The 26050-nt window shown below is 43.1% G+C and overlaps 1 protein-coding gene across 1 annotated transcript in view; it reads right to left on the bottom strand.

Moving 5' to 3' along the window:
• doc2b (double C2-like domains, beta) overlaps positions 1 to 23650 on the bottom strand; it is a gene marked incomplete at both ends in the record, with an annotated part of 105571 nt that extends 81921 nt beyond the window's left edge. Inside the window, one exon of the mRNA XM_079170994.1 lies at positions 23305 to 23650. Within this exon, the coding sequence (XP_079027120.1) occupies positions 23305 to 23650 (346 nt within the window). The remainder of the gene's footprint in view (positions 1 to 23304) is intronic.
• Between the last annotated feature and the right edge of the window lie 2400 nt (positions 23651 to 26050).

Genomic DNA, 26050 nt, shown 5'->3' with positions numbered 1-26050 from the left:
CGAATTACTTGGAAGCGGTTCAAAATGCAAATATTTATCAAACCTAACTTCTAATAATGATTTCAAGCTAGTTTTTCCCAATTCAGTGCATTTGATTTAATTTGAGCCCAGCTTCTCTCGGTCACACACACAGCCCTGCCACAGGGCTTGTGAAGGGAAGAGCGTTTGTTGTGGACAGCTTTGGAGGAGGCGGCCGCCTTCCAGGCTTCCTAACCGACCGTCCAGATGTGTGCACCTTGTCGGTTACAAACATTTGGAATCACCGTTGCAAGATCAATGCAAATTGTCTTTGATTGAATATAGTTTATTATTCTGTTACATAGATGTGCTAACTATAATTATATAGGGTTCTTCAGCTTGTCCCACCAGCAGAAACCTTTGTGGTTGCTGGTAGAACCTTTTTATGAAGTTTTCACCTTTCAAAGAGTTCTACCCAGGAACCCCTATGAGAGGCTCTACAGAGAACCCTTCTATGGTGTAATGGTTCCACTCAGATCCCTATCCACTTTCTAATGGTGCTAACAAGATCTGAGAACCCTTTTGTATTTAAAGGGTTTCATACAGAACCCACCAAGGGGGCTCTACCGAGAACCCTTTTCTATTCCAAGGGATTTATCTCGAACCCACTCAGGAGGTTCTACCAAGAGCCCTTTCACATTGCAAGGGATTCAACTAGAACCCACTCAGGAGGATGGATGACTAAGAGCAGAATGTATTTTAAACAGTGCCCATTTAAACCTGTTGCTATACCTACCACCAGGCTGGAATTTATGTTAAGAGCGCTTCATTTTTTCTTAATTATTGGTTGAAGGAAGAGAGGAAGGTGTGTGTGCATGAGCACCGTAAGTGAGTGTGTGCAGTGATGGGGAAAAAAAGAAAAGAAGAAGGACGCTGGTTGTTTTAAGTGTCTTTTGATTAAATCCGAAGGGGACAAAGCTTGTGCGAGTGTAGAGAGGAGGAGACAGACGGATTACATTATGTTAGCCAGCAGGAGTCTATGGTGAGATACTGTGTTGTAGAAGCCAGCAGGAAAAGGCCTGCTGAGTGCTTCTGCAGGGCTGTACCAGACTTTCACCACTGATACAGACTGATTTCTATAAGTTGCTCACATATGGGATATAAGTGCTCGTTGTGCTGGTATATGAATGGTTGTAGTTTGCATGTGGTTTGCATGTGGCAAAGAAATGTAAATTAACTGAAAAGATTCTATCCATCTTAGTGCCCAAAGCGTTCCAAATTACATTTGTTAAAAATGTTTCACAATCTTAGGAAGGATGTGTCATTCAGGTTGCCGTCACTTCCTGTTTCATTTCATTTGAAGAGGCCAAAACAGCAGTTTGGTTCATCAGACCGTCCGCTGGGTGTTGCTGAGTATAAGCCCTAAAGATCTGGTGGCTGCTGAGGGCACCATGAGGGCAAAAAAAGAAAATGGGGGGGGGGGTACATGACTCATGATTACTAAGGCTTTTTCACCTCACTTGTAATAAATGAAGCCATGGGAGGCCTTTTATTGGCAGGAAGCAGGCGACAGACAGGCTGCAAAGTGGACGTTGCGAGAAAGGGAAAAAAAGCGAATAAATAATGGATTTTGTTTTTCTGACAGTCAGGGTGTGGGATCCAATTACAGTGAGCCCCGGGATTAATTGGAAATGACCGGTTGGGCTAAATGTAAAAAGTGCTACGGCTCGTGAAAAATGAGCACGAGAAACAAAATGTATGCAGGGGCTCATTAGGATGTTCAGCATTTCACTTCCAATTAATAGCACAATTCATCTTCCACAAAGTGAGAAATCAGGAAGGGATTTGAGGAACAAAAGAATATTCTTTCATTGTGAACAACAGAGGGGATGAGAGACAGCCAGGAACAGAGTAATAAGTAACCTCTAATTGCTTTTATCCTCGGGACCCATTTTGTGCATTTTGTGGGAGCAGAAGAGCAGTGTGCTGTTTGACCGATGCCGCTGTTCACCGAGCCTTCACAGCGAAGATGGAGCTGTCGGTGATTGAATCTGCACCAAGCAGGCACCATCCGCCACGAGATACAATCTCTGACAACATGTAGACGGCTACAGTGGGATACACTGGCTGACACGGTCCTCACATCCGGTACTAAAGCAGCACTCGTATACTGTTTTCATGTCGCAGTACTTGACATTCTCGCTTCACTGATTGACAGTAAAAGCTAAGATTCATGTTTGATCAAGTCTATTTTATTATCGATCACTGAAAGTGTTCATTTTTTGTCTGTACAGGCCATAAAAAGTTTGATTCCTAATGGATCATTCCAATGTAAGTGATGGGAGACTGAATTTACAGCCTTATTTCTGTGTAAGAATGCATTCTTAAGTTCAGCTGAGGCTAATACGAGGCTTCAGCTGTTTGAGTTCGACAAACCGAGTTGGTTTCTTTCAAAGTTACAGTCCTTGTATTATGAAATGTCCCTAAAGGGCATGTGTGTCAGGGGATCTGTTCGCAGAAATGGAATATACTATTCATAACTATGTTTGTTTTAATCACCTAAAACTAAGAATCGTTAGCTGTGTTTTCGTTAACCGCCATGTTTCTACAGTAGCCCAGAACGGACAAACCAGACACTGTCTATGGTTTCAATCTGCAGCCACGATGGTAGATGTCCCCGCATACTGTCCCTTCAAGACCCTGCTGAGCTGAGGTGGAGGAACAGTTGCACAGATAGTTTAATGCTACCTAGATCACAAACAGGACTGCAGCTTACTTTAAACTGTGGACTACAATCCCACTTCAAATCACGCAGGCAAAATTGCAGTGTTCAAGTGTTGTGCCCCACACCAAGAGCATGTATATACAGCGATGAAAGTTAGGAGTGTTTTAAATCAATTCAATATAGTCTGAAACCAGACACTTTGTGGACAATCACACACACACACACACACACACACACACACTGCTAGTCAAAGTCAGCCCCACTGGTATGTTTGATGGTGTGTAAACACACACACACACTCCCATCCCTGTGCTCCCCAGAGTGAGAGGAGACCAGTGATGTGGACGAGGAAGTCATTCTAAATCAGGTAGAGCAGTCTGAAGGAAGCAGATGAGGGTAAAGGTTCTAGAGAGGAAGAAGAGAGTGATCGCTCCAAGGCCAAGAGGTAAATGTGGTCTTCGAAGTTTAAGAGCTACAGGCACACTCCACCTGACCTGATGAGAAATGTAAACACTTCCTGAAAATCCAATCACTTCTTGCACCTAAACCTCACACGCCCTGTCTTTGACAGGAATTTAAATGAATCTTCAGTGGGTTTGAATAATACACATAGAATAGGAAAAGAGCCGACATTCCCACTCAAATCTATGTAGCAGGACGGTCAGAGTGGCAGCCATGTTTATGTGTTTCGTTGCGAACGTTGTAACCGACATACGTTAAGTCGCGGACTCACTGAGGTCTTGGATTAACGACTAGTGCGAGCAGTGGAGTAGCAACGTTAAGCAGAGAGAGCCAGAGTAAATGAGCCAAATTAAACAACTTAATGCTTCATCCACACAATCTTTTCACAGCTTAGGAAAAAAACATTGCTATCGCCAGATGGGTGACAACTTTGTTCGGCTCATTTGTAACCAGTGTAGCATTTAAGCAATGTGGAATTTAAAAAAAGCTAGCGAGCTAACTGTCTGTCTAGCGGACAGCTTGTTAGTTAGCAGATGGCTAATTCCGCCACACTTTAATGCTACAGTGGTTACAGAAAATACAAAAGAACTAGCTAACTAGCTAGCCCTGCATCTCCAGAGCTGCGAAAACACTTTCTTGCCGGCGAGCTGCGAGAAAACTTTGCGGCCCAACTCACAAACAACCATCATGTTCTGCTGTGCTAGTCAAATGACCATGCAAAACAGTTCAATGTCTGTCTACACCTATTCTATTTCTATGGTATGCTTGTCCCTGTATCTGTAAGGATGGACCCAGATGTGTGTGCAGCTGGGTAGAGACCAAAGCTGTGCTTCCAACCCATTGGCACCAGAGACATTTATTTTATTTTGATGTTTAAAAATGTGCTTTGGCATTAAACTAACCTTTATCCATGTGGTGCTTCTTTTAAAGCATTAAATGTGGCTTTAGACATGTTGTGAAGCTTGAAACGATCCGTGGTCAGACTTCCAAAGAGGATTCCAGGTAGTGTTTGGAACTCTGAGGGCATTCTGGGTGCCTGAAGGGATGCAAACATGACATCCTGGGTTTGTGTCCAGCCCAGGGCCTCACTGCATGCCCTCCTCCCCCTCTTACTTTTCTGTCTCGGTCTCATAATATACCCTGTCTCTCTAAAAAACAACTTTAAATGCCACATAGCAGAAAAAAAAATCCCGAAACTCAGTGAGGCCCAACCGAGCGCAGATTGGGTATAGATTGTAGAATGTGTGGTTTCTGCTTGAGAATCCACCCACCCAAGGAATATTGACCATCAGTGGTGCACCAGTAATGCCAGAGAAAAAACAGCCTGTGAGATAGTGCCTTCATTGATAAAAAAAATCCATGACATAAACACGGCACACCAGCGGCAATAAAAGCAAGACAGTGCACACAACATAAGACATTCATAGATAGGCGAACCCTGTGAAAGCATTAGAGACCTGGCTTTATCACGGAGTGCATTCAAGCAAGACAAGTCAGCTGCACGCTGTGAAATGCTCATTCAGTCTTTTCACGTTCCCGACTGAAGAGACAGCCTCGATGTTAGGAGATAGCAATCGTTCCCTGAGTTACGCCACGTTCCCTCCCTCCGCACATGTTCAGTTATGTTGGTACCACTTTCTAATACGGTGCCTCTACAATTACAAGCTGTAGCTAATGGTTCTATTAAAGGTTAATAAAGCATGTACTAATGTTTTATGGATCAGTTATAAGCCATTATTAAGAACAAGTTGGGGGTTTGGGTTAGGTGATAATATAAAAACATAATTGTATAAATGTAAGACAAGTCAGCATATAAATGTTAGTAAGTCAATAATAAGAGCGAACAAACGTCAACGTAAGTCATTAATAAAATAATTAAGATAATGGAGGATAAACTCTTGCTGAATGGGATTTTTCACAACCTGCCTCTTGAGAAAGTGATACCATTTAATACAAATACAATTTTGCAACAAAAAAACTACTTTTTGGAACAGTTCAAATCCGTTCAAATCTCTTCTTGGATAAAGTCTGTCTGGCCAGGAAACGCACTACACAATATGAGAGCTGATTCTAACTCAGTTCAGCCAGAATATTAGATTTATAACAGCATGGAGAGTCTGGACTGGTCTCTACACAATAAAGCAGGTCAACGTGAACAGTCGGTACGTGATATCTTGTCCTGTGTGGGCGCCTGCGATTCAAATCTGTCGCCTCCAGATTGACTCTCAGAGCAGTTGGAGCCGCCGTAACCATTCTGACCACATTCAGATTCGTCTTTTGTTCCATCTGGACAAATCGTATGGTTATCCTGTAGTTTGAGCTGGTTAACAATAGAGACGCACATAGTGGGATTCCACGGCTATTTACAGTCAGTGAATCATGCAAATTACAAATGAACATATACTACATCACACTGAATGCTGATCTGACATATGTAACGTATGAAAGTAATGATTTCTGAGCTATACCTGTCAAAAATGTAATCCACAAGATTAAAGGGAAAATTCTGGCCCTTTTCTGTTGTGGCCTATTGACGCAATACAGTTCTCAGTGTGTGCAGCTCTATTTGACTGAGCTGATTGTATTGCAATCTGTGCAAAAATGCCATGCCATATGATGCTATGGACAAGGTTTTGTTTTTTTCTGGCTCACTCCGATATTCAGCCGTAATTATTAAAGCCAGAATATATGGCTGAAGAAAGGCAGTGGAGAGGGGTCGAGGCAGGGATTATATGGCCGACGGGGATCCTCAAGGACCTGAGCTGCAGAGAACAAACTGTGTGTGTGTGTGTGTGTGTGTGTGTGTGTGTGTGTGTGTGTGTGTGTGTGTGTGTGTGTGTGTGTGTGTGTGTGTGTGTGTGTGTGTGTGTGTGTGTGTGTGTGTGTGTGTGTGTGTGTGTGTGTGTGTGTGTGTGTATGGACTCAGGAGTCTGTAGTGGAGCGAGAGAGCGAGAGTGACGTAAATGCGCTGTGAGCGGTTTAGTAGTGACGATTTAATTTGAAGTTTCCAGTTTGTGCACAAATAAATGCTGCATCACCTCAAGAAAAGCTGAAATGTCTTGTGTTTCCCAGCTACCGGCTGGAATGACGCACAGTGAGGACACATGCAATGCATCCTGGTACATGTAGGCACGCGCCCCACTTGCAGGAGAACTAAACTTTCTGGGTATATAGCACACACACAGGAGTTATCCATTCAATAGAACAAATCTAAACAAGGGAAGTGAACATGGGCCTTCATCGATTATGCATCAAATTGTAATAAAATGACTAACCTTTCCTGGAACTCAATCTAACATTTATCAAACAAAGAGGAGCCCCGGTGTCCTGCTGCCATGAGAGTTTGCTTTGATTTTAAAATGTCATACAGCCTGTAGGTGGCTTCAATCAGCCTGTAACCCTACTTGTACCTGAGCCTCCCATTGCGAGGCGGCTCTGTTATCAGCTTTGGTTGCACCTTCAATAGACTGGCTGACTGAAATGCTCGAGGACTTAATGCAATTCTTTCACCCAATCGTTCAATTTCTGAGTCCGAGAAACCTTAAAGGATCATGTGGACTGTTCAAAGCACATATTGCGTATGAACAATTCATCTTTAAGCACACTCCACTCTGGCTTTTTTCAGCCCGCCTTAAAACAGACAAATGCAGACCTGTGATGTGTAACTATCTTTCTTTCCATTTCTGCAGCCACCGTGCACTGTATTGACTGTGCACCATCGGGCTACCGCTGGACCTTATTTGTTGTTAAGTAGAAATGCATCCCTGGAGGGATCAAGGGGCAGCGTACCAAGGTGTTGCCGACTCATTAGAGCCAGCAGAATCCGATCAAACTGCATTTAGATCTATACAAATGGAGCTTTTCAGAGAAACCGCAACCTCTACAGGGAGTGCGGGGGGGGGGGGGTGTTTCACAAAAACACTATGCTGCAAAGTACACTGATTCTTTGTTCAGACTATTAGAGTACTAAAGAGGTGAGAAGAATAAGCTGGAGAACAATAAAATCTGTTGAATCACGAATTCAATTAAATCACATTTTTAAAAACCCATCTGTTTACTTGTATACCTTTTGATTTTTGCAGTGTCACCGGTAATTTAAAGTTCTCCTCGTCCATAAAAAAACAAAGAAAAATGTTGCTCTCTTGAAGATAATATCATGACTAATATCACCAAAAACAGCTGTTTTGAACGTCAGTATCTGGGAGGGTTAATACTTAGGCACCCACTTGTTTTATTGAAAAGACTGTGGTCAGCTGAAACAGTGCAATCCATCGTGGCACAGACTGAAATGGCATTTCATTTCTCTAGCTAAAACTTGTGCCAATGGCGGCAACCTCTGGTTCTGGAAACTGAAGCCAATGCTGAAGTGCCTTAAAGCTGCATTCTTTCTAATGTCCATCAGGGGGCGACTCCTCTGGTTGTAAAAAAGCACTCAGTTTTAAGTAGTTCGACCCTCTCGTGGCTCCAAGAACCAAGATGGCGACGACCAAAATGCCTAACGTGAGGCTTCAAAACCATTGTCCACAAACCAAATGGTGACATCGCACCGACTACGTCTACGTCTTATATTGCAGGGATACAATCGGTAGCAAATAACGACACAGTTGGTCAGCGCACGGTTGATTCAGTACTTTACCCCGAGTGAGAACTCACGGATGATTCAACCACCCAAGCAGCACTCTTTATTTATCACACTTCATGTTCTTGGTATCGACTGCTTCTCCTGCGTCAGAGCGCAGATCAAGCCAAAGCCTCAAGATTCGCTTTGAAGGCAAAATCAGCTGGTTGGTATGTGCTGCACGCACAACTGGTGTGTTGTTCCTCGGCGCATGTTATCGCTGATGGCACCAACTGGTCTTCTTTGTCCGCACACTTAAAAGAGAGCTGAACCTCAGCGTAATGAAGGTCTGACTTTGAGAAAGCTCGATGGCTGCATTAGGAGATGAAAGAACTTTAATTTCTCGACTCAATTATACAATTGAATGCAACTTTTGAATGCATTTAATATCTGTGGGTTTTGATCATTTTAATGTCATTCCAGGGGGTGGAAAATACCCCGGTTAGGCATTGTGCTTGTTACGAATATTGATTTCTGCTGAAGAGGCTGTTCTGCAGTAACGTGCCCTGTACTATATGTGTAGATTTAATTCTCTAATGGTCTGTCTGTAACTAAAATGAATCCTTTTGGCTGTTTCAATTCAAAACATACGGCATATTACACAATTCTCTAATCCTACTTTGTTGAATGAAGAGGTTTACATAAGAGAAAATGGGAGTTGGTATAGTTTTCTGTTTCTGATTGACACATGTTGTATACATACTTTGTATGTATTTTTATCATTTTGTCAGTTCCTCCGCCTACAGAATGTGAGGCAGCATTTCCATTTTGGCCCTCTTCTCTGTAAACACTCCTTTTGGTAGGCGATTAGTACTCTGATATTTAAAGACTGCTGTGAGGAGTGATACGTCTTTGGCTGATGGTTATTTTACTTTTAGCCACACAGACGTCGGAGAGCGGTCAACCCACTCAACCTGGAAAAAACAATCCGGCACCACTGAACACCGAGGGTTTTCTCAGATCTCTCGATCAATAACTAAAACTTGCTGAAGACGGGATGAAATACTTATGCTTAGTTGGTTTTGTTTGTGCAGGAGTATACTGTATGTTTACGACGAACAAACAATCCAAAAGAAACTCCGACTTGCAGAGACATCATGAGTCAGAACACACACACAGAAAGATAAGAAACTGCAGGGAATCAAACCTTTGAAACTCACATTAACGGTTCCTGGAAATGGTGCGATGATGCTGCCTGTTGAACTGTTGTTTGGAGCACTGTGTGGGATTTATGTTCTGCTACACTCTTCAGTGAGATGCAGATTTCTACCTGGTGGGATGACAACAAACGCTAATCTAGCGGAGACGAGCGTAGAGATGCAGGCCTTTTTCCCACTCTGTATGTTAAAGTTTAGAGTTGGAAAGTAACAGAAGTACTCAAGTGTTGTATTTAAGTGCAATTTTGTTATGGAGCTAAATCCAGGTCAAACATTTTGTTCATTTGAAAAAAAAATTTGAACCTGAAAGTTCAAGTTGTGGTCTTGAACATTGACAAATACAGCAATGTATTCAAAATAAAAATAAGTGGATGAAAAGTTTTTTGGGGTTGAATATAATTGATTCAGTTCTGTAATTTTTTGAATACTTTTTTTTTTTTTTTTCACTTTCATATATATTTTGATATTTGAGGTCTTATATTTTTCAGTTTCAGATTTAATATTTTCAGATTCAAATTTGTTTTCACTTTCAGGTCGTTTTTTTCAGTTCAGACTTTTGACCCTGATCTAACGTGGGGGGCGTGGCATCAACTGAGAGGGGCGTGGCATCATGAGTGACAGCATAACACAGAAGAAAAATTGAAATTTGAATTATAATAAGCCATTTCTATCTACACACACCGGGTGGGTCCTCCTTAAAGAGCCATGTTTCTGCAGTAATCCAAAACAGACAAACCAACCTTGGCTAAATAAAACACTCTCTCCGTCTCTTTGTCTTTGTCTCCGGCTCAGTACAGTCTGAGACTCACATCATGATCAGAGAGAAGAAAACATTTGTCTCCAGTAGATGCTGAGAACTCTGGTCGTCTCAAACACAATACAACCCTCACAAGAAAGAGAGGAAACAGCAGCAGTTTATCACAACATGCGACCAACAAGCAGAACATCAGTCTGTCTGTGGAGCAGCCGTCAGGTAACGTTGGTGATGTCATACGGAGTTGGATCAGAAGAACATGATAATCAATGAAAGATAATCGCTTTGCTAGTTTGTTTGCTACAAATGTATTTTAAAAAACTGACCCGATAAGCAGTATCAATAAGAGTACCAGCATCTATAAAATCCTAATACCCGTCCCTAGCTTTGAGGAGCTGCATCATTTATTTCTGCACAAACTGCAACAGTCATTTGAAATCCTCACCGCTAAACTTACTTTCTTCTCTCTGGCAAGTTCGACGTCGCTTTCATCTCTCTTGCTTCACTACTCTCTCCCCACTGCGCACACACTGGCTCTGATTTCTCCAAATGACCATATGCTACTCTTAAGACAACTGGCTCTAGATACGTTTGCGTTTATTCTTTCGACCACCGTAGTTCTAATACAAACTAAGCACTCAGGAGAAGTTTCAGCTGTTTGCAATCTTAAACCTCCCTGTTAGATGACACTGCACCTTTTAAGGGGGAAAAAAAACATCTTTTTTTCATACACTCATCAATGTTGGGCTATTTGTCTCCCATAACATTTCTTCTTGCAGACCAGTGGAAAGAAAACATCCAAAATACACATTTACTTGTTTTTTTTCTACTTTTGCGTCTGTAGATTTCTCCTCAATTCACCACGTCACTATTATTAGATAACACTTAATTTGCATATTCAAACATACAATTTCAGAATTCTTAATACAAAAAATAATTGTCTTAATGCAAGTGATCAACTGGGGAAGTTTCATGGTGATATCTATTATTTTATATTCCCTTGTCGTGGCCGATCCCAGTGACAGTGCTTTGACCTCACTTGGCTGGAGAACAATAGGGACATTGTAACCATCCATTCTCTATCCCAGTGGTTCACAGCACACACAGTAAAGAAAGTACTTGGTTTCATGTGGTGGCCTTTTACTGTAAAATGCCTTGAAGTAGCTTGAAATGATGGAAGATATCAAAAAGCGTGTTCTGCAGATGACTTTGTGATCAGATACAGTGAAGAATGGATGACTTTCAAAGCATTATAGTATGATTGAGTGATGTTTTCATGGCGCACCCCCACAACAATGTGCTATGTTCCATCAAACATTCACTCAGTGTCACAGCACATCTACTACAAGGATTGTGTTTGCACTCAAGGATGGGGATTTACATTTTAAAGGATTATTGATGTGTTGTTTTTATGAACTCAAGTTGACTGCTCCTGCTAATGCGCGGGAGAACAGCAGACGGGCTTACAGAACTGTGCTTCGTTATCACGTCAAGCCTCGGTGAATAAAGGAAGGCAACACTGCATGCAGACACCTCAAAGTATCTATGAGAATCAAAAGGCGACGCTACAGAGCTGCTTGTCATGGACCATCCATCCATATATCCATCCATCCATCCATTCATTCATCCATCCATCCATCCACTCATGCAATATGTTACTTGTATTGTTTTAACAGTAGACACTGTATGTATGTTTCCAAGACAAATTTCCTTCGGGACAATAAAGTCTATTTTATCTTATCTTATCCAGTCATCTATCCATCCATCCACTCATCCATTCATCCATCCATATATTCATCCATTCGTCCATCCATCCATTCGTCTGTCCATCCTTCCATCCATCCATCCACTCATCCATTCTTCCTTCCATGCTTCCATTCATCCATTCACCCATACACTCATCTATCATCCATCCATCCATCTATTCATCCACTCATCCATCCATCCATCTATTCATCCAGTCATCCATCCATCCACTCATCCATTCATCAGACAGATCCATCCATCCATCCATCCATCATCCACTCATCCATCCTTCCTTCCATGCTTCCATCAATCGATTCCATTCACCCATCCAGCCATTCACTCACCCATCCACTCATTCATCCTTCCATTCATCCTTTCATTCATCCATTCACTCATCCATCCATCCATCCAATCATTCAGCCAGCCATCCCTCCGCCCGTCCAGCCATACATCCATCAATTCACCCATTCACCCATCCACTCAACCATCCCTCCATCAATGAAAGTCAAGATGAGTGAATATGAAGCAGCGGAGAGAACAGCTGGAACTAACTGAGTCCCGTAGTCAAATATTTAATCTCAACAAGCTGATAAGAATGCACTTAGTGGGATTTGAAAGGAAGTCACTCGTCACTGTGTAAATGTATCATTAGTGACCAAAGGACAGCGTGCACCTGCAGCATGCACGTGAATATGCATAAGAAAATAAGTCAATGTTTGCAGGGTGAATTTATCCTCGTTTTCGACTGCACTGCTGGACTAACTGTGCTAAAAAGCGGCTTTATATACAAAATAAATAAATCTAGAAAACATGCCTACGTATGAACTATACTTTTCCTTCTAGGTTAAACTCCTTTCAAAAAAAAAGCTACATTTTATATTTCCAAGCAGAATTAAAATAATGGACACTCTAATTGTGAGCAGCATCATAACATAAGCTCAGACTGTGTGAAGTTCTTCCACCAACATTTTTCCGGTGACGTGAGGTACAGTTTCAACTCCCCCTCATTTTCCTGCTCACACAAAGTGGAGGTTTAGAGGCTGTAAACCATCAACAACGCCCCTGCTTTTTATTGATATAAGTAAACTTTCATGGAAAATAAAAATTTTGGGCCTTCTTAGAGTTTTTACAGAGATGTGGCTCCCTAAAAAGATGACTCAAGCTCTGCTACTTTGTGGGGTTGCCAGAAGCGGACGAGTCATGGATCTTTATGTAAGCCTCTCTGTGGTGATATTTTGATGAATTTTATTGGAGACCGCGGTGTGCATACTAAATACGCTTTTAATGCTCAACAAGACTATTAAATGTCTCTGAGAAGCGCTTGATTTGTAACGCTGTGATATTAGTTTCACCCTATCTAACTAATGAAGGAGGGATGTTGCTTTGTCACATTCAGAACAGCTGCTTGGGGAGTTTTATTGTCATTTAACTTTAACAAATCTGTCATGTCATAATATACACTAGTATTTCCTTATTTGATGCAAGGGTTCAAGGACAGAGTATGTGCTGTACAGATTATAAAACCCTCTCTGGCAAATTTGTGATTTGTGGTATTAGGCTCTACAAATAAAATGTAATTGAAAAATGTAATTGAATTACATATTTTCTCAATTTAAATCAGTCCTATTACTGTAAGTCAGAGTCAGACAAATATATCTCGACAACTGCAGGCCATGGAATTTATTTTGTTAATTGATAAAACCTAGAGGATGTTTCATCATAAAGAAAATAATGTGCACTTATAAAGAAGAAATACCAACGCTGCATGGCACGTTGGTTCTGTGTAACTAAACCACCAGGCAGGTTAAATGTCACAGCCATCGGTTATAAATCTCTGCGAAATCAGGGCGAGCAATAACTAAACATAAAAAAATGTACCGACAATATGAACTGCATATAACATTAATGTTGACCTTATTCCTTGATAATCAAATTACCATGAAATATATGAGATTGCTCTGTATCGTTATTACAGTGTGATTAGAGATTAAAACCTTTAAGCCTGCAGTTGTCTGGAGACCATGTAGCAAGACCCCCCCCCCCCCCCCCCTAAGGAAATCAAATCGACCTTAGCAGACAATAAAGGAAACACACAGTACGCCTACACAAGGACATCTTCCCACCTGGCTGGTATTTGTCCGGGTGAGCTCAGCGAGCATTTACAGCCCAACACACTCCTCTGCGAGGCCAGACATTGTGGTCGGCGGTCCGTCTACAGCAGAGCTGTATTGTACTGCTCATTGAGTTTTCCCCCCGTGTGGGAGCGGAAACTGAAAGAGTAAAAATAAATACTAAGAAGTGGCTTCCAGGAGTCCACAAGAAGCAGGACAGAGACATTTTATCGATCCAGCTCCGGTGGGATGCCGAAGCCTTGAAAGAACTTTGAGTTCAGCATGTTCTCGGGGAGTAACAAGAGGAACTCGGGGGAAAGAAAGAAAGCCTTTTTGGCAGAGTAAGAAAAGGGGCTCTGACTTACAAAAAGCTCCTTCGATCATAGCTGAGCTTACCCTCTGGGCCATTGAGAAAATCCCAACAAAGAAGTTTATTTATTTATATATTACAGACACATCTGTAGTAATAAAAGCAAAGATGCACAGCTTAAATATTCAGATATTCTCAAACATCAAATAGTAAAATACTTCAGATTAGGTAACCAGTTACAATTACACTATTTTACTTTTTTCAAAATGTAAAAGAAAAATGTGGTGGTTTGAAGTATTCTTCAGCACTGCTGTCCAATCAGGAGGCCTTCCAGGATGCACAGGGGAAAATTCCAGGATCCATTGATTTCTGTCTGTTTTTCAGTTGAAGTGCTCCGGTTGAAAGCAGTGGAGAGATGAGGTGGGCAGTATTTCCCAATCAGGTACGGTCAGCAGCACTAGCCTACTTAAACAAAAAGTTTGTTCTGCTGATTTTTATTGGATTCAAAAATGTCTTTGATATACTGTAGTAATACTGTGTATTCCAGACATGCTATGTGGTTCTCTTTATTCTACAGTAGGTGTAAGCATGCAGATGGAGTAATTTTTTGCAGACTTTGAGACCCTTAAGGCTTTGTGGACTCAAAGTTTTTATTTGAGCTGATGCCGATCAGCTGCTGATATAGCTACCATTATGGCTAAATGCAGCAGAACTGTATGCTGCAGTTCACCTAATGGCCACAAGGTGTTAGCTCCAGAAGGCTGCCTCAGCATCTTCCTCCAAATACAGTGAAACAGTTGTGGTTAACAGTGTGAAGCTGTTGAGGCTAACGTTATAACACGTGGTTATTACATCATTGGTACTTATCTACCGAGCATCAGTGATATTGGTGACAAGAGGTGCCTGCGAAGAGTTAAAAGTATATTAAAAGACAAAACCTACCGCAGCCCACAGCCTGTTCAACCTGCTACCACCTGGCAAGAGATACAGAAGTATCAGCTGCTGAATCACCAGACTAGTTTTTGTGATTTGTTTTTTAACGTTTGGAAAAGGGTTGTGGTTAACATTGTGAAATGGTTGCAGTTAAAGTTGTGAAACAGTTGTAGTTAGGTTCATGCAACAACACTATTTGGTTTGGTTTTGGAAAAAGATCATGTGTTGGATTAATAGAACTACAGAAGTAACATAATTGCGTCGCTTAACATCACGTCATCAGTCAAAATAACTCAACTTTTGGTTTCACAGAGGACACAAATGCCGGTCCCCTGAGTGAAAGTCCTGTTTGTTTATCAGATTCTCTATTCCTCCGGCACTCAGCGGACTTTTTCTTAAAACTACGTCCGTCCGGAGTTAGTTGAAAGCCCAGTGCGTCTCATACATGCTAAAGGATGCTTTGGTCGTCGATATTAAGACACCGGGGGCCTCCGACCAGGTGTCAGTAGTCCAATATTTAGTCTCCTTTAAGCTCTGGTTTGGTCTTCACCAATTCCCATAAAAATATATGTTTGAGTGTCTTCACCAGCTAGTTGATGAATATGTCTCTCAGCGTTTTGGTGCCTAGCAAATAGCATACAGTGACTTCAGAACTTCAAAAAGCTTGAAATGAAATCGGCCCAGAGGTTTTAAAAATCAGCAGCTGGCCTTGTCCGATCTTAGCCCGAGCCAGGTTCTTCCCCTTTAACTCAATTTTGCAGTGTTGTGGCTCCATCAACTTCTAACACGGAAGAGATAAACTAAAAACATGATCACATATGTTCTGTCTGATATGCCATTTTCTTCACAGTTCTGTGAACTATAAGTTACTGGACCAACTATCTACAAATGAAAATCAGATGCAACACTTTGAAAGCCCTGAACTTTCGTTCCCACGTATCCTTTAATGTGGCCTCATTAAACTGCACACGGCACACTCGCACACTTTCCGCCAAAGGATGAAGAGACGAGAGGCTAACAAATCTAATGCTGGTGAACTGAGCTCTCCGTGGACACGAGTGCCCACTCACTGCAGTTGTGGTTAAGTTAGTCAAGTTTGGATTCATCACATGGCGTGGGCTGAGATGCGATCAGATTTAATAACGGCAAATGGAGTGACTTCTCCTCAGTAAAGGGGATGAGGCACTCCACATGCATGTGGTTTATAATATACAGGTGGATTTTTCATTTGCATTAATTACACCCTGTATTAACCGCCGATATTTAAACACACTCCCTCAGCGCGTGCATGCAGAATAAGACTAAAACTAAATTTCTCCCCACCGACGGCAGCCCAAGACGCCAAATGGATCTGTGTAATAGCTGGCATTATCATTACATAATGTGCTTAGTGGGATGAAGGGAGGGCAGAGGCGGAGTTTGGGTCTGACGAAGCAGCGCTGCTGCTGCTAACTTAAAAACACTCCTGTTGAGAGTCAGGAGCAGTAATAATATCCCATAATGTGAGCAGGCTGAAAATGTGCCCCTACTTTGTTCGCACCGGGGTTTATTCACAGAAACAACACGGGGAAACTACAGTGAGTCATTACGACTGCATGACAGCTTGCAGATAGACTGCTAATAGGATTCTGCTGTGCTGGGAAACTGCGGTGCTAAAAATCCTTTTTTACATTGAATGGAGCATTATGAGGCTCAGGGGAAGTTTTCAAGAGGGTTGATGCTGCCCCTCTGTTTAGCGAAGGTCTAGAAATGGCTTTTGGTCTGAGAGAGGCAACAGATGGCTCCACACACACTTCGTCCTCTTCTGCCCTTAAAGGAATACGCAGAGTTTTCAGGGGGATCATCCCGTTGATCAGCGACACCAGAATGATCGGTGTCATGTATGTAACATGCTGTAGAGTCAGCATGGAGTGTTGGAGACTTAGCCTTTTGATCTGGGACTGCAAGCCATGCACTTGCACTTGTTACTTAGAAAAGACGAAAGAAACATGTGATTGGTCCTCAGGTAAATCAGGGTGGTGCATGCAGACATTATATTCTTCTTCTGTGGGCCGTTTTATTTTCAGACATCGTCAGATTTTTGTGGATAGGTGCTCTCACTGGCCCCCAGTACGGGAGGTACTGTTCATAAAATCTATTTTGCGTGACAGGGAGCAGAAGAGCAGGGCTGGAAAAATATTGCAGGTGTTTATAATCGGGGGTTTGCTGCACCACCTCAGCAGTCCTCCTTCCTGTGGCTGTGGAAGGAAACGCAGCTTTTTTTGCAAATTGCGGCCGCACGCTTTAGCACAGATTACAAAAGGATGGCTGACTGTGCAGGAAAAGTCCTCTGGTCTAAATCTGTATTCATCGCTCTCCACACTCATAATCTATGTTCATCTAAAAGTGCTAAACAAACAACGTTTATCGTCATTGGACACAGAGCACCTATTAAATATAAATGTTAAATATTATATTATTAAATATTATATCATTAAAATATTGGATAGCTTTTCATTCATTATTATATTGCATAGGCTGCAGTTAAGGGACGTTTGTGCTGAAGAGGCTCCTTCACATTAAATATGGGGGATTAGTGAACAATTGACCTTTTTATTAAAATGGATTACTTTTGTATTGAAGATATGAGACAAATTAATATGGACACTTGTGAGAAAGTGATTTAACTTTGAAATGAAATGTCACCGTTGACTGGTTTTGCTGTGGTGGACTTGTTTACTGTCATTCCTTCAACCACCTTCTTGAAAAGGTCTGTATATTGTTATTGTTATACTACTGTTATTGTATATAAATCTTTCATAATGTTCAAACTGAGCTTTGTTTCTCCTTCCGAACCAGAAACGTGGGCTTTTCTTCTGGCTAGTTGATTTGTGTGCAACGCACAGAGCTGACCATAAAAAACAGGAAACAGGCCGTGTGTCGCTCACTGCTGTAAAACCCCCATTGAGATGTATATTCTCAAAGAATGCTCCTAAAACCTGAGCAACACCGAGCAATTACATGCGTTGTAAATCATACCATGTGATGCTACTCAGCCAATCAAAAATGTGTATTCCGATAAGCTTCCCGACTCGAGAGAGACGGGGAGGGAGACCCAACAGGAGGAGTATGTAAGTCAGGGAAGTTATTTCACACGGCGTTCTCCAAAAAGAGGAAAGTGAACAGCTTAACCTGAGCCTTTAAACAAGAATGGTAAGACTTCTACATGTTAATTCTTCCCAAAGAACAGTTTAAAACCAGCATGTCTCTCATGTTCAGAGACCGTGATGATTAGTGAAAGCTGTAAATGAAGCGAAACTACGAGACAAAGCAAACGTCTTTTGAGCAAATGTACCCACTCATATCCGAAATTAAGTGCACACAAATTTCTCTTATTAGAAGATGAGATAGGATATAATATCATGGTTTTCTTGGTTGACATAACGCCTGAATGAACTGAATTTAAAGCTGCAGAACACTCCTAAATGCAGCCCTTATTTTACTTGAAATGAGAGAAAAACATTTATTTACTAATTCATCCAGTTCAATTTGAAAATGGAGGATAAATATTGTTAAGATATTATTCAATGAATTTGAATTGAATACCCATGATTTAGGGGAATTTATTGGCAGAAATGGAATATAATAAGTGTGTTTTTTTTGTGTATGATCACCTGAAAGTAAGAATCGTTGCGTTTTCGTTACCTCATAATGAGCCAGTTGGTTGCAATCTGCAGCCTCTCCACTCGATGCCGCCATTATTCTACACACTGCACCTTTAAATTGGAAAATGCTTCAATCGGATTAAGGCTTATCTGGGAATATCCAAACAGAATATGCTGTTTACATGAAGCGTATCCAATCCGGAGGAGTAGTGGATTATTAGTATGCATGTAAACATACTCATTTGATAATTATAAACCAGGGAAATATCCTTGAAATAAATCCCCATTATCCTCAATAACAACAGCATCTGAAATGTAGTTTTGTTGATTTTAGTGACTTTTGTTCTGCTGGATCCGTCTCCTCTGCTCTCCCTGCATCTCTCCTCGCCGGTTGACAACTACAAGCAAACACTGCAGCTGAAGTCTTGTGCTGAGGAGATAGCAGTATACTGCCAGAGCGAGACATCTCAGGGGAGCCCTGCATGGGCATACATTACCAAACAACCCCCCCCCACACACTACCCACCAACCCCCCTCCGTCCCGTCAACACACATGTCTCTGAGGCTTATCTCTCAGAAACACAAGAGCCTGCTCCGTCATGTGGGTCACACCGGTCATTCCTCCCGTGGCCCTCCACACCCACTACAAACCGGCCATTAACTGATGTGGCAGAGATCCGGATGTCCAATTGGTTTTGATCCCTCCACCCCACCCACCTACCCCACCCACACACCCGCCCTTCGCAGGGGAGCCGGGACACTTGGTGGGTGATGCACTTTTCTGTTTCAATTAAAATCAAGGTTGAGTCACAATGAATCATAAAATGCTGCTGCTATGCAGATTAGCCAGCAGGTTCTTAGCGAGGATTGAGGCATCCCTGTGTGATTTGGTACATGAGGGAGAACACCGTTCCACCCTCCCACACTGCTCCACCACGCCCCCCCCCCCCCCCCCCCAACCCCAAGAGGAAGCATGCAGATACTGGATCAAGTCCCGCAGGACCGGTAAAGAGCCAATTTGGGGCAGCGCTGGCTCTTTTAAATCACAAACAACAGGAAGAAGAGAGTTCCTTTCCTCTTGCATTTAACGCACCAGCAGGGGTGAAAGTTATACTTTCTGAAAGTCAAATCAAACGGGTTCAAACTGGAGCTGCTTTTTTTCCCATTCGGATCACAGCGCCGCTCGCTGCACCGCCGGGGGAGGGAGAAATGAGTTTGTGACTGGTGTGTAAGAGGCCGAGTGTGTTAAAACTTTACTAACCCACCGAGATGAGATGAAGTTGGGAACATACACAAACAAAGCTGATAAGGCGAGCAAAGCGGTTATAAAATCAGTTCCAATTTGCTGTTATTCTCATACGCTTGTTGCCAGCAGGAACTCCTCCGTCTGCAAAGCTGATACGATGTGTTCCCGGCTTTTGTGGCGGGCTTTCATCACATAGCCTTGGTTTCAGCTGTCCTTCGGCAAGTCTTCCAACACAGCTTGAATCTTAAAGAGAGAGGAATCCTTTCACAGTGTGAGTCTGGGATGCTTGCTGCATATTCCAGGACTCATCTGTCCGTCGGGTATTTATAAATTTGAAAAACCTTTTTTTCTACAAAGCAAATGAAGAGCAACAGTGGAAGCTTTTCTTTAAACAAGTCATACAGACACAAATGCAAACGTCTCTCTCTCTCTGTATAACTGTTGAGCTTCATGTGCAGGTTAACGAGTCTGGAGAAGTGAATGTGACCGATGCTGAGCCACCTGTAGTGTCAAAGTGCCTTGCTGTGACTTCTCCTACACCATGTGCAGCAGGTCTAAAGAACTGAGCCCGTGGTGCCGTTCCTTAAAGCAGACTGCTGCTGCAGTATTTTGTTGATACGCCCCGTGTTTCTCCTCTCAAACTCCCTCGGCGGCGGCAGCAGCAGCTTGGGATTATTTGGGATGTTGCATCAGACCCAAACAGCCACTTGTTACTTACTCTTTATTTATTGATCTATTTTAGCGTCTGCCTTCATTAGTCATATCAGCTGGAGGTGATAAGCATGCAGATGAGTCAGACACCGATATTTTTCATTTAGAATTGATTGCTACCTTGGTTACTAAGACGTCCTTCCTCTTTTGTCCTCTTTTTTTTTGGGGGGGGGGGGGGGGGGGGGGGGGGGAGTTGACGTTGCAATCATCCGGCATCACTGATGACTCTTTACATGATTGTGAAATCATTAAGATGATGTTCCGGCAGATGTTTGTGTCTAATTGCCTTATTAGCGGGGAGGATAGAGCAGAGCTGGGACGTTCTGATGTTTGTATAAACCTGCAGTGCGACTGAGCCTGAAAACAAGTAAGTTAGTAACTGTGCACCAACGCCAATATGATAAAGTTACAGTAACTCTATGCCACAGCATCCCCAACACCTGTCGCACATAGCCAACCACAGTTAGACATCATGTGGCACAGCTGATTAGACAGCTTCTGTTATCACTATCAAGACAAGCTGAGGGGGAATGGGACCAAGACGCAGTAGATTGAAATAGAAGATGTATTCTATCCAGATGTTTTAAAACTGTCGTCACGTTGTGTGCTTGATGTTAAAGACCGCAGGACGCTTCACTCTGGGTTTTTGTGTCGTCCCACCACGTCTAAAGGCAAACATGTCTGTGCCTGTTTGGAATGGCTACACTCAAAGGCAGCTACTTCTTGTAGATTTGAGACTTTAATCCAGAGTTTTTTTCTCGGAATATTACTCCCCTCCTCCAGCTCAATGATCATATTTTTACGCCATATAACTCTGCAAACTTGTGATTTTTTTGTACATTTTTCACTTTGTAATCTTACAAATTTGTGAGTATTTTTCTTGTAGATTTGCTACTTTAATCTTGGAAATTCAGATTTCTGTCTCTGAGTATTACCCCCTCCTCCGGCTCAATAATTATCAACTAATGGACGAGCCGCTCTCTACCTCGTGAGTCACAGCTGCTGCAGACAATATTGAATTTGATCTACTGCATGCACATTAGAGCAACAGGTAGAGAGCAGCTCGTGGGTTTCTTCATCCCACCTCATGGACGAGTGTGTCCCGGTGTTTGCATGTAGCACTGCAAAAACCAAGATGGATGTCTTCATACTTAGCTCAGAGTAATCAAGCGTGTATGAAATGCACAACAACTCCCTCGTGAGTTTGAAAAGCGACAAAAAAGAAATAGCTGCCGTTCGTGGCTTTGGATTTAGCAGAATGCTATTAGTCTGAGAGGGACCCAGAAGTGTCACTTTGCAGTTGATTATATAAATTCCCACACACTTCACATTGCACCAACAAAGGCATTCGGAATCACAGTGTTGTGATTGCCGAAAGCAAACGAGCAAACGCCCTGTAGAAAGCTCGTATCTGCAGAAGTCAAGTACCGCTCGCACACATTAGGAGAATGCCTCTCGGTGAAGTCCTGGTTGCCTGTTGAAGGTTATAGAGCAACATCTGCCAGGCCCGACCTGCCTCTGCTCCCTACCATCCCCCCCTTTCCTGTCCAGTTCTGGATTAGAGATGGCCTAAGCCCCCCCGTGCATGCTGCTCTGCATGGATTAACTCTTAAGAGAAGCCGCACTGCTGTCACACATTAACCTGCAATCACAAGACTCTCGTGCAGAGAGCAACAGGGACAAACCTCTAGAAAAGGGTTGCCGGATACAAACACATCGTGAAGCACTTTGTTTGTTTTTGTGCACGGTGCGAGCAACACGTTGCACCCAGACACGCTCAGACTCAACCGAATGCCGAAGCAGAGATTCCGTCACTGTTTCAGCTCTTCATCAGTCAGATGTTAAAAGGTTCGTATGAAAATGATGCAGGTGGCAGCAGCAGCTTTAATTTAGCCGAGTCCTCAGCACTGGTGCAGACAGTCGTATCATCAGATGTTTTTGCTGGGAGCTGAAATGGTTTTGAAAGATGTGGAAAATCTTGTTTTGTCTCTGGATTGTTATTGCTCCCATAGCTGCCGCTGCGTGCTATTAATTTCCATTATTATTCATCCACTCAAACCTGTTAGATTAAAGGAATGACATTCAGCAGAGCAGCCTCCCCCTCTGACGGAGACAGATATAAACACACTCACTCACACACACACACACACACACACACACACACACACACACACACACACACACACACACACACACACACACACACACACACACACCTTCATGCTTTGGAAAGCAACACAAAAAAAAAAACAGACCGACAGACAAAACGATGTGCTCCCCTGATTTGAACTTGCCCATCTTGCCACCAGCCAAAACATGAGCTCACGGATGCGGTCGCTCTCAGCTGAGCGCAAAACTGCGACTAATGTGAAGCTTCACCAAGAAGCCATGAATCATTCAGCCCGATCGACAGTACACGCCGAGCACACTGGGGGATATGAAGAAATGCACACATGCACACAGGTTGACACAGGCATGTAGTCATTTGCTCCAATAAAACGGCACACATAATCTTTTCATTTGGAGACGAGAGGAGGAGGAGGAGGAGGAGGAGGAGGAGGAAGGGGGAGCTGTATTCTTTGCAGCAGCAACAGTTGGCTGTGTGTTAGACTGAGAGGGAAAGAGTTAGCTGCAGCACAGACACACAACACACACACACACACACACACACAGCGGGTTTTTGGGAGATAGAAAGAGATGGACGGTGGAGCCGAGAGAAGAAAAGGTGACAGATAAAGCCACAAAGCCACACGGCTGGAGGGATGCCTGGCAACCGGTGGCAAAAAAATGGAGATGCAGTAATAAAAGAAAGGGAGAGGGAGAACTAAAAGGGATAGACACACACACACACACACACACAAAGACATGTTGGAAAACACCGTAGTCAACAGGAGGATGGAGATGACTGGAAGGGGTAACCGTCACTCACTGGAGTCATCCGAGTCGTATCCCTCCACGTCGGGCTCCTCGTCCCTCTTGGTGGCCTGTAGGGAGGCGGAGGCTCCGGCACAAGCCCGTTCCGGTTTATCCTCATTGGGGCGGTCACTTTCTGTGGCGGCGGTGGCAGAGGCGGTGGCCGAGGTGGAGGTGGAGAGGGCAGGGCTCAGGGGCCCGGTGTGGCCCGCCTGGTGGGGCGCAGTTGGGGGGAGGCCCCGCGGGTAACGGGGGAAGTAGTCTGAGATCTGCTTGATGGGCTGGATGGGGCCAGGGCACACATCAATGGCCATGTGCTCCTGGATGCTGATGGTGGGTTTCTCGCCTTTGCGTTGTGTCATGCATGCGGTCCAGCCCGGAGCCTACTCCACAAACCCCCCCAAAAAACAGAAAAAAAAAACAACCAGACCCACCCCCCCCCCTCCTCCTCCTTCCTGTTGCTTCTCCGGTGTTGACCTGTGCGGGTGCTGACGGGCGGACAGGTCCAGGTGATCTGTGGACGTCACCACACCGGTTCTACATGGAGATCTGGAGGCTGCTGCTGCGTCTTCCAGTGCTGTCCTCAGACCCAGACCATGCTGTCTGACAGCCTCACACACTACTACCTACCCTCCCGCTCTCTCCTCTTCCTATACCCCCACACTCTGCCCACGTCTGCGCCGCCTATCTGAGAGAGAGAGAGAGAGAGAGAATGTGAGGGAGAGGGAGGGAGAGGGATTAGAGAGGACGGAGGGAGGGATCAGCTGATGTCACTGCCTAGCAACCGAGCGGTAAACAGGAACCCGTCGGCCCGAAGGTGCTTAATTATGATATTAACCCCATCCATCTGTCGGTGGGGGGGAGGATCCGCCGTGACGGACTCGTGCGTGCGTGTTGTGTTTACCTCTGGTGAATGAATTGTGATTCTTCGTCCAGGATGGGGTTTTTTTGTACCTGAGAACTTTTCAATTGCAAACATGCAAATGAAGGATTTGAGTTTAGTTTAGATTCTTTACATTTTTATGCAAAAAACCCCCACATCAACACATTCTTGAGATCAGTGTTGTAGTAGACGTCGGTGTAAAAGGGGCCACTGGAGGCAAAATCCCCCTCTCGGGCTCCAAAAGGGCTAAAGCCGCCCCTGCCTGCCCCCTTTACTTCTCTGCCATCACGCCCTCATTTTTCTTTTTTTCCACTCACTTCATAAACACACTTCATTCCTTTCATTCGTGCACACCCGTCTGTTTAAATGCACCGACCTTTTTTCCCCTGTGCATTTACGTGCCCTGATGTTATCGTACGTTTCCTAGCTGCTCTCCATCTGTTGCGACTTTGTGGGTCGTTTAATATCACCGCATATCCTCACAGAGCAGGTTGACATTGAGACCGTTGTAATCAACCGTGACACAATGATGTTTTGTTAAAGCGGCACGTGCAGGTGAGACCTTTCATGTCAAATTACACCTGTCCTCTCGACGAACACAAGATCCACAAGAATTACAAAGATTTCTGGACCTTCTGTCTTTCAAATCTGTAAACTGTTTTCTAATGCTGCCATTTACAACTTAAAATGTCATTTATTTATATTCACAATATGTCTCCCCCCCCCCCCCCCCTACACACTAGCAAGTGTCCAACACTTGTCTTGTTACTCACATTGCGTAACAAAGAGGCTCACAGTCTCTGAGGAGAGGCTCATATTGCAGACCCAGAGCTCTAACCCCTGCAGCAGCTCTGCCATCACGTTCCACCTGCGTTCACAGGCAGTGAGCAGATGACGCGGCGCCCTCTTGTGTTAGCTGTTAGCAACAGGTTAAAGCTTTGTGAAATTAAAATGCAAAGGCGTCACCCGAGCAAATGGGTGTTTTTATCAGTTTGAGCTGATGCAGGTGGAGCTCTTTCTTTCTGTTCATCTATGCTGCCGACATGTTTTTCTTCTATATATTCTAAACAAACACGAAACACTTTGTGTGTTATGAACCAGCAAAGGATGCTCAGCATCGCTGCTGTAGGAAGCTGCTCTTACTCTCTGTTTAGTGATCTTCTGAACAGGTGGCCGCAATTATGTCCTCCATGACGAGGCCTGGCGTCCCTTCAGGGTTCATGTTGAGGCCTTCCTGCCTGTCCTTAGAGGCTGGAGAAGTGCTTCTGATAAACAGGGACACATCAGGTCCAGTTCATCAGTTTGTGTCCAATCGAGAAAAGACAAGAGGCGAGTCATTGATTTACACACCAGTTTATTTTCTTCAGTAATGAGACTGGAACTTGTAAATCAATTAAAACTATTTAACTGATAATAATAACATCATGTAAATGTTAATTGTTAGATTATAAGCATTTATAAGAAAATAGTTCACGGTTTAATAAAGGCCTCATGAGTTTCTTGTAATTGTTTATAATAGCATTACAAACACATCTATATGATTTAACAAACTTCTATCATTCGTAAACCTTTACTAACCTTTTATTGTTGCTTTATTAAGATGAATACATACTTTATTATGCACTTATTAACCGTTAACGTTGCATTTTTTCAGGTATCAGATCTAAGGCACAAATAATTTCACTTTAGCTTTATTTAATAAAGTCAGAAAAATGCCCAAAATAATCTTTAATTCGTGCATAATAACGGACTTATTAACCTAAATAAGGCATTGTTCTTGCTCTGGATCTGGTACTTGACAATAGCATAAATAACTGGTCATATGTGTATTGTTATTTGCTAATAAATTAATAATAATATATTAATTAATCTTGATTAA

This window comes from Pholis gunnellus (genome assembly GCF_910591455.1).
Source record: "Pholis gunnellus genome assembly, chromosome: 13".
NCBI classification, from domain to species: domain Eukaryota; kingdom Metazoa; phylum Chordata; class Actinopteri; order Perciformes; family Pholidae; genus Pholis; species Pholis gunnellus.
Note: the sequence above shows the minus strand (reverse complement) of the source record. Positions and strands in the feature narration are given on the sequence as shown.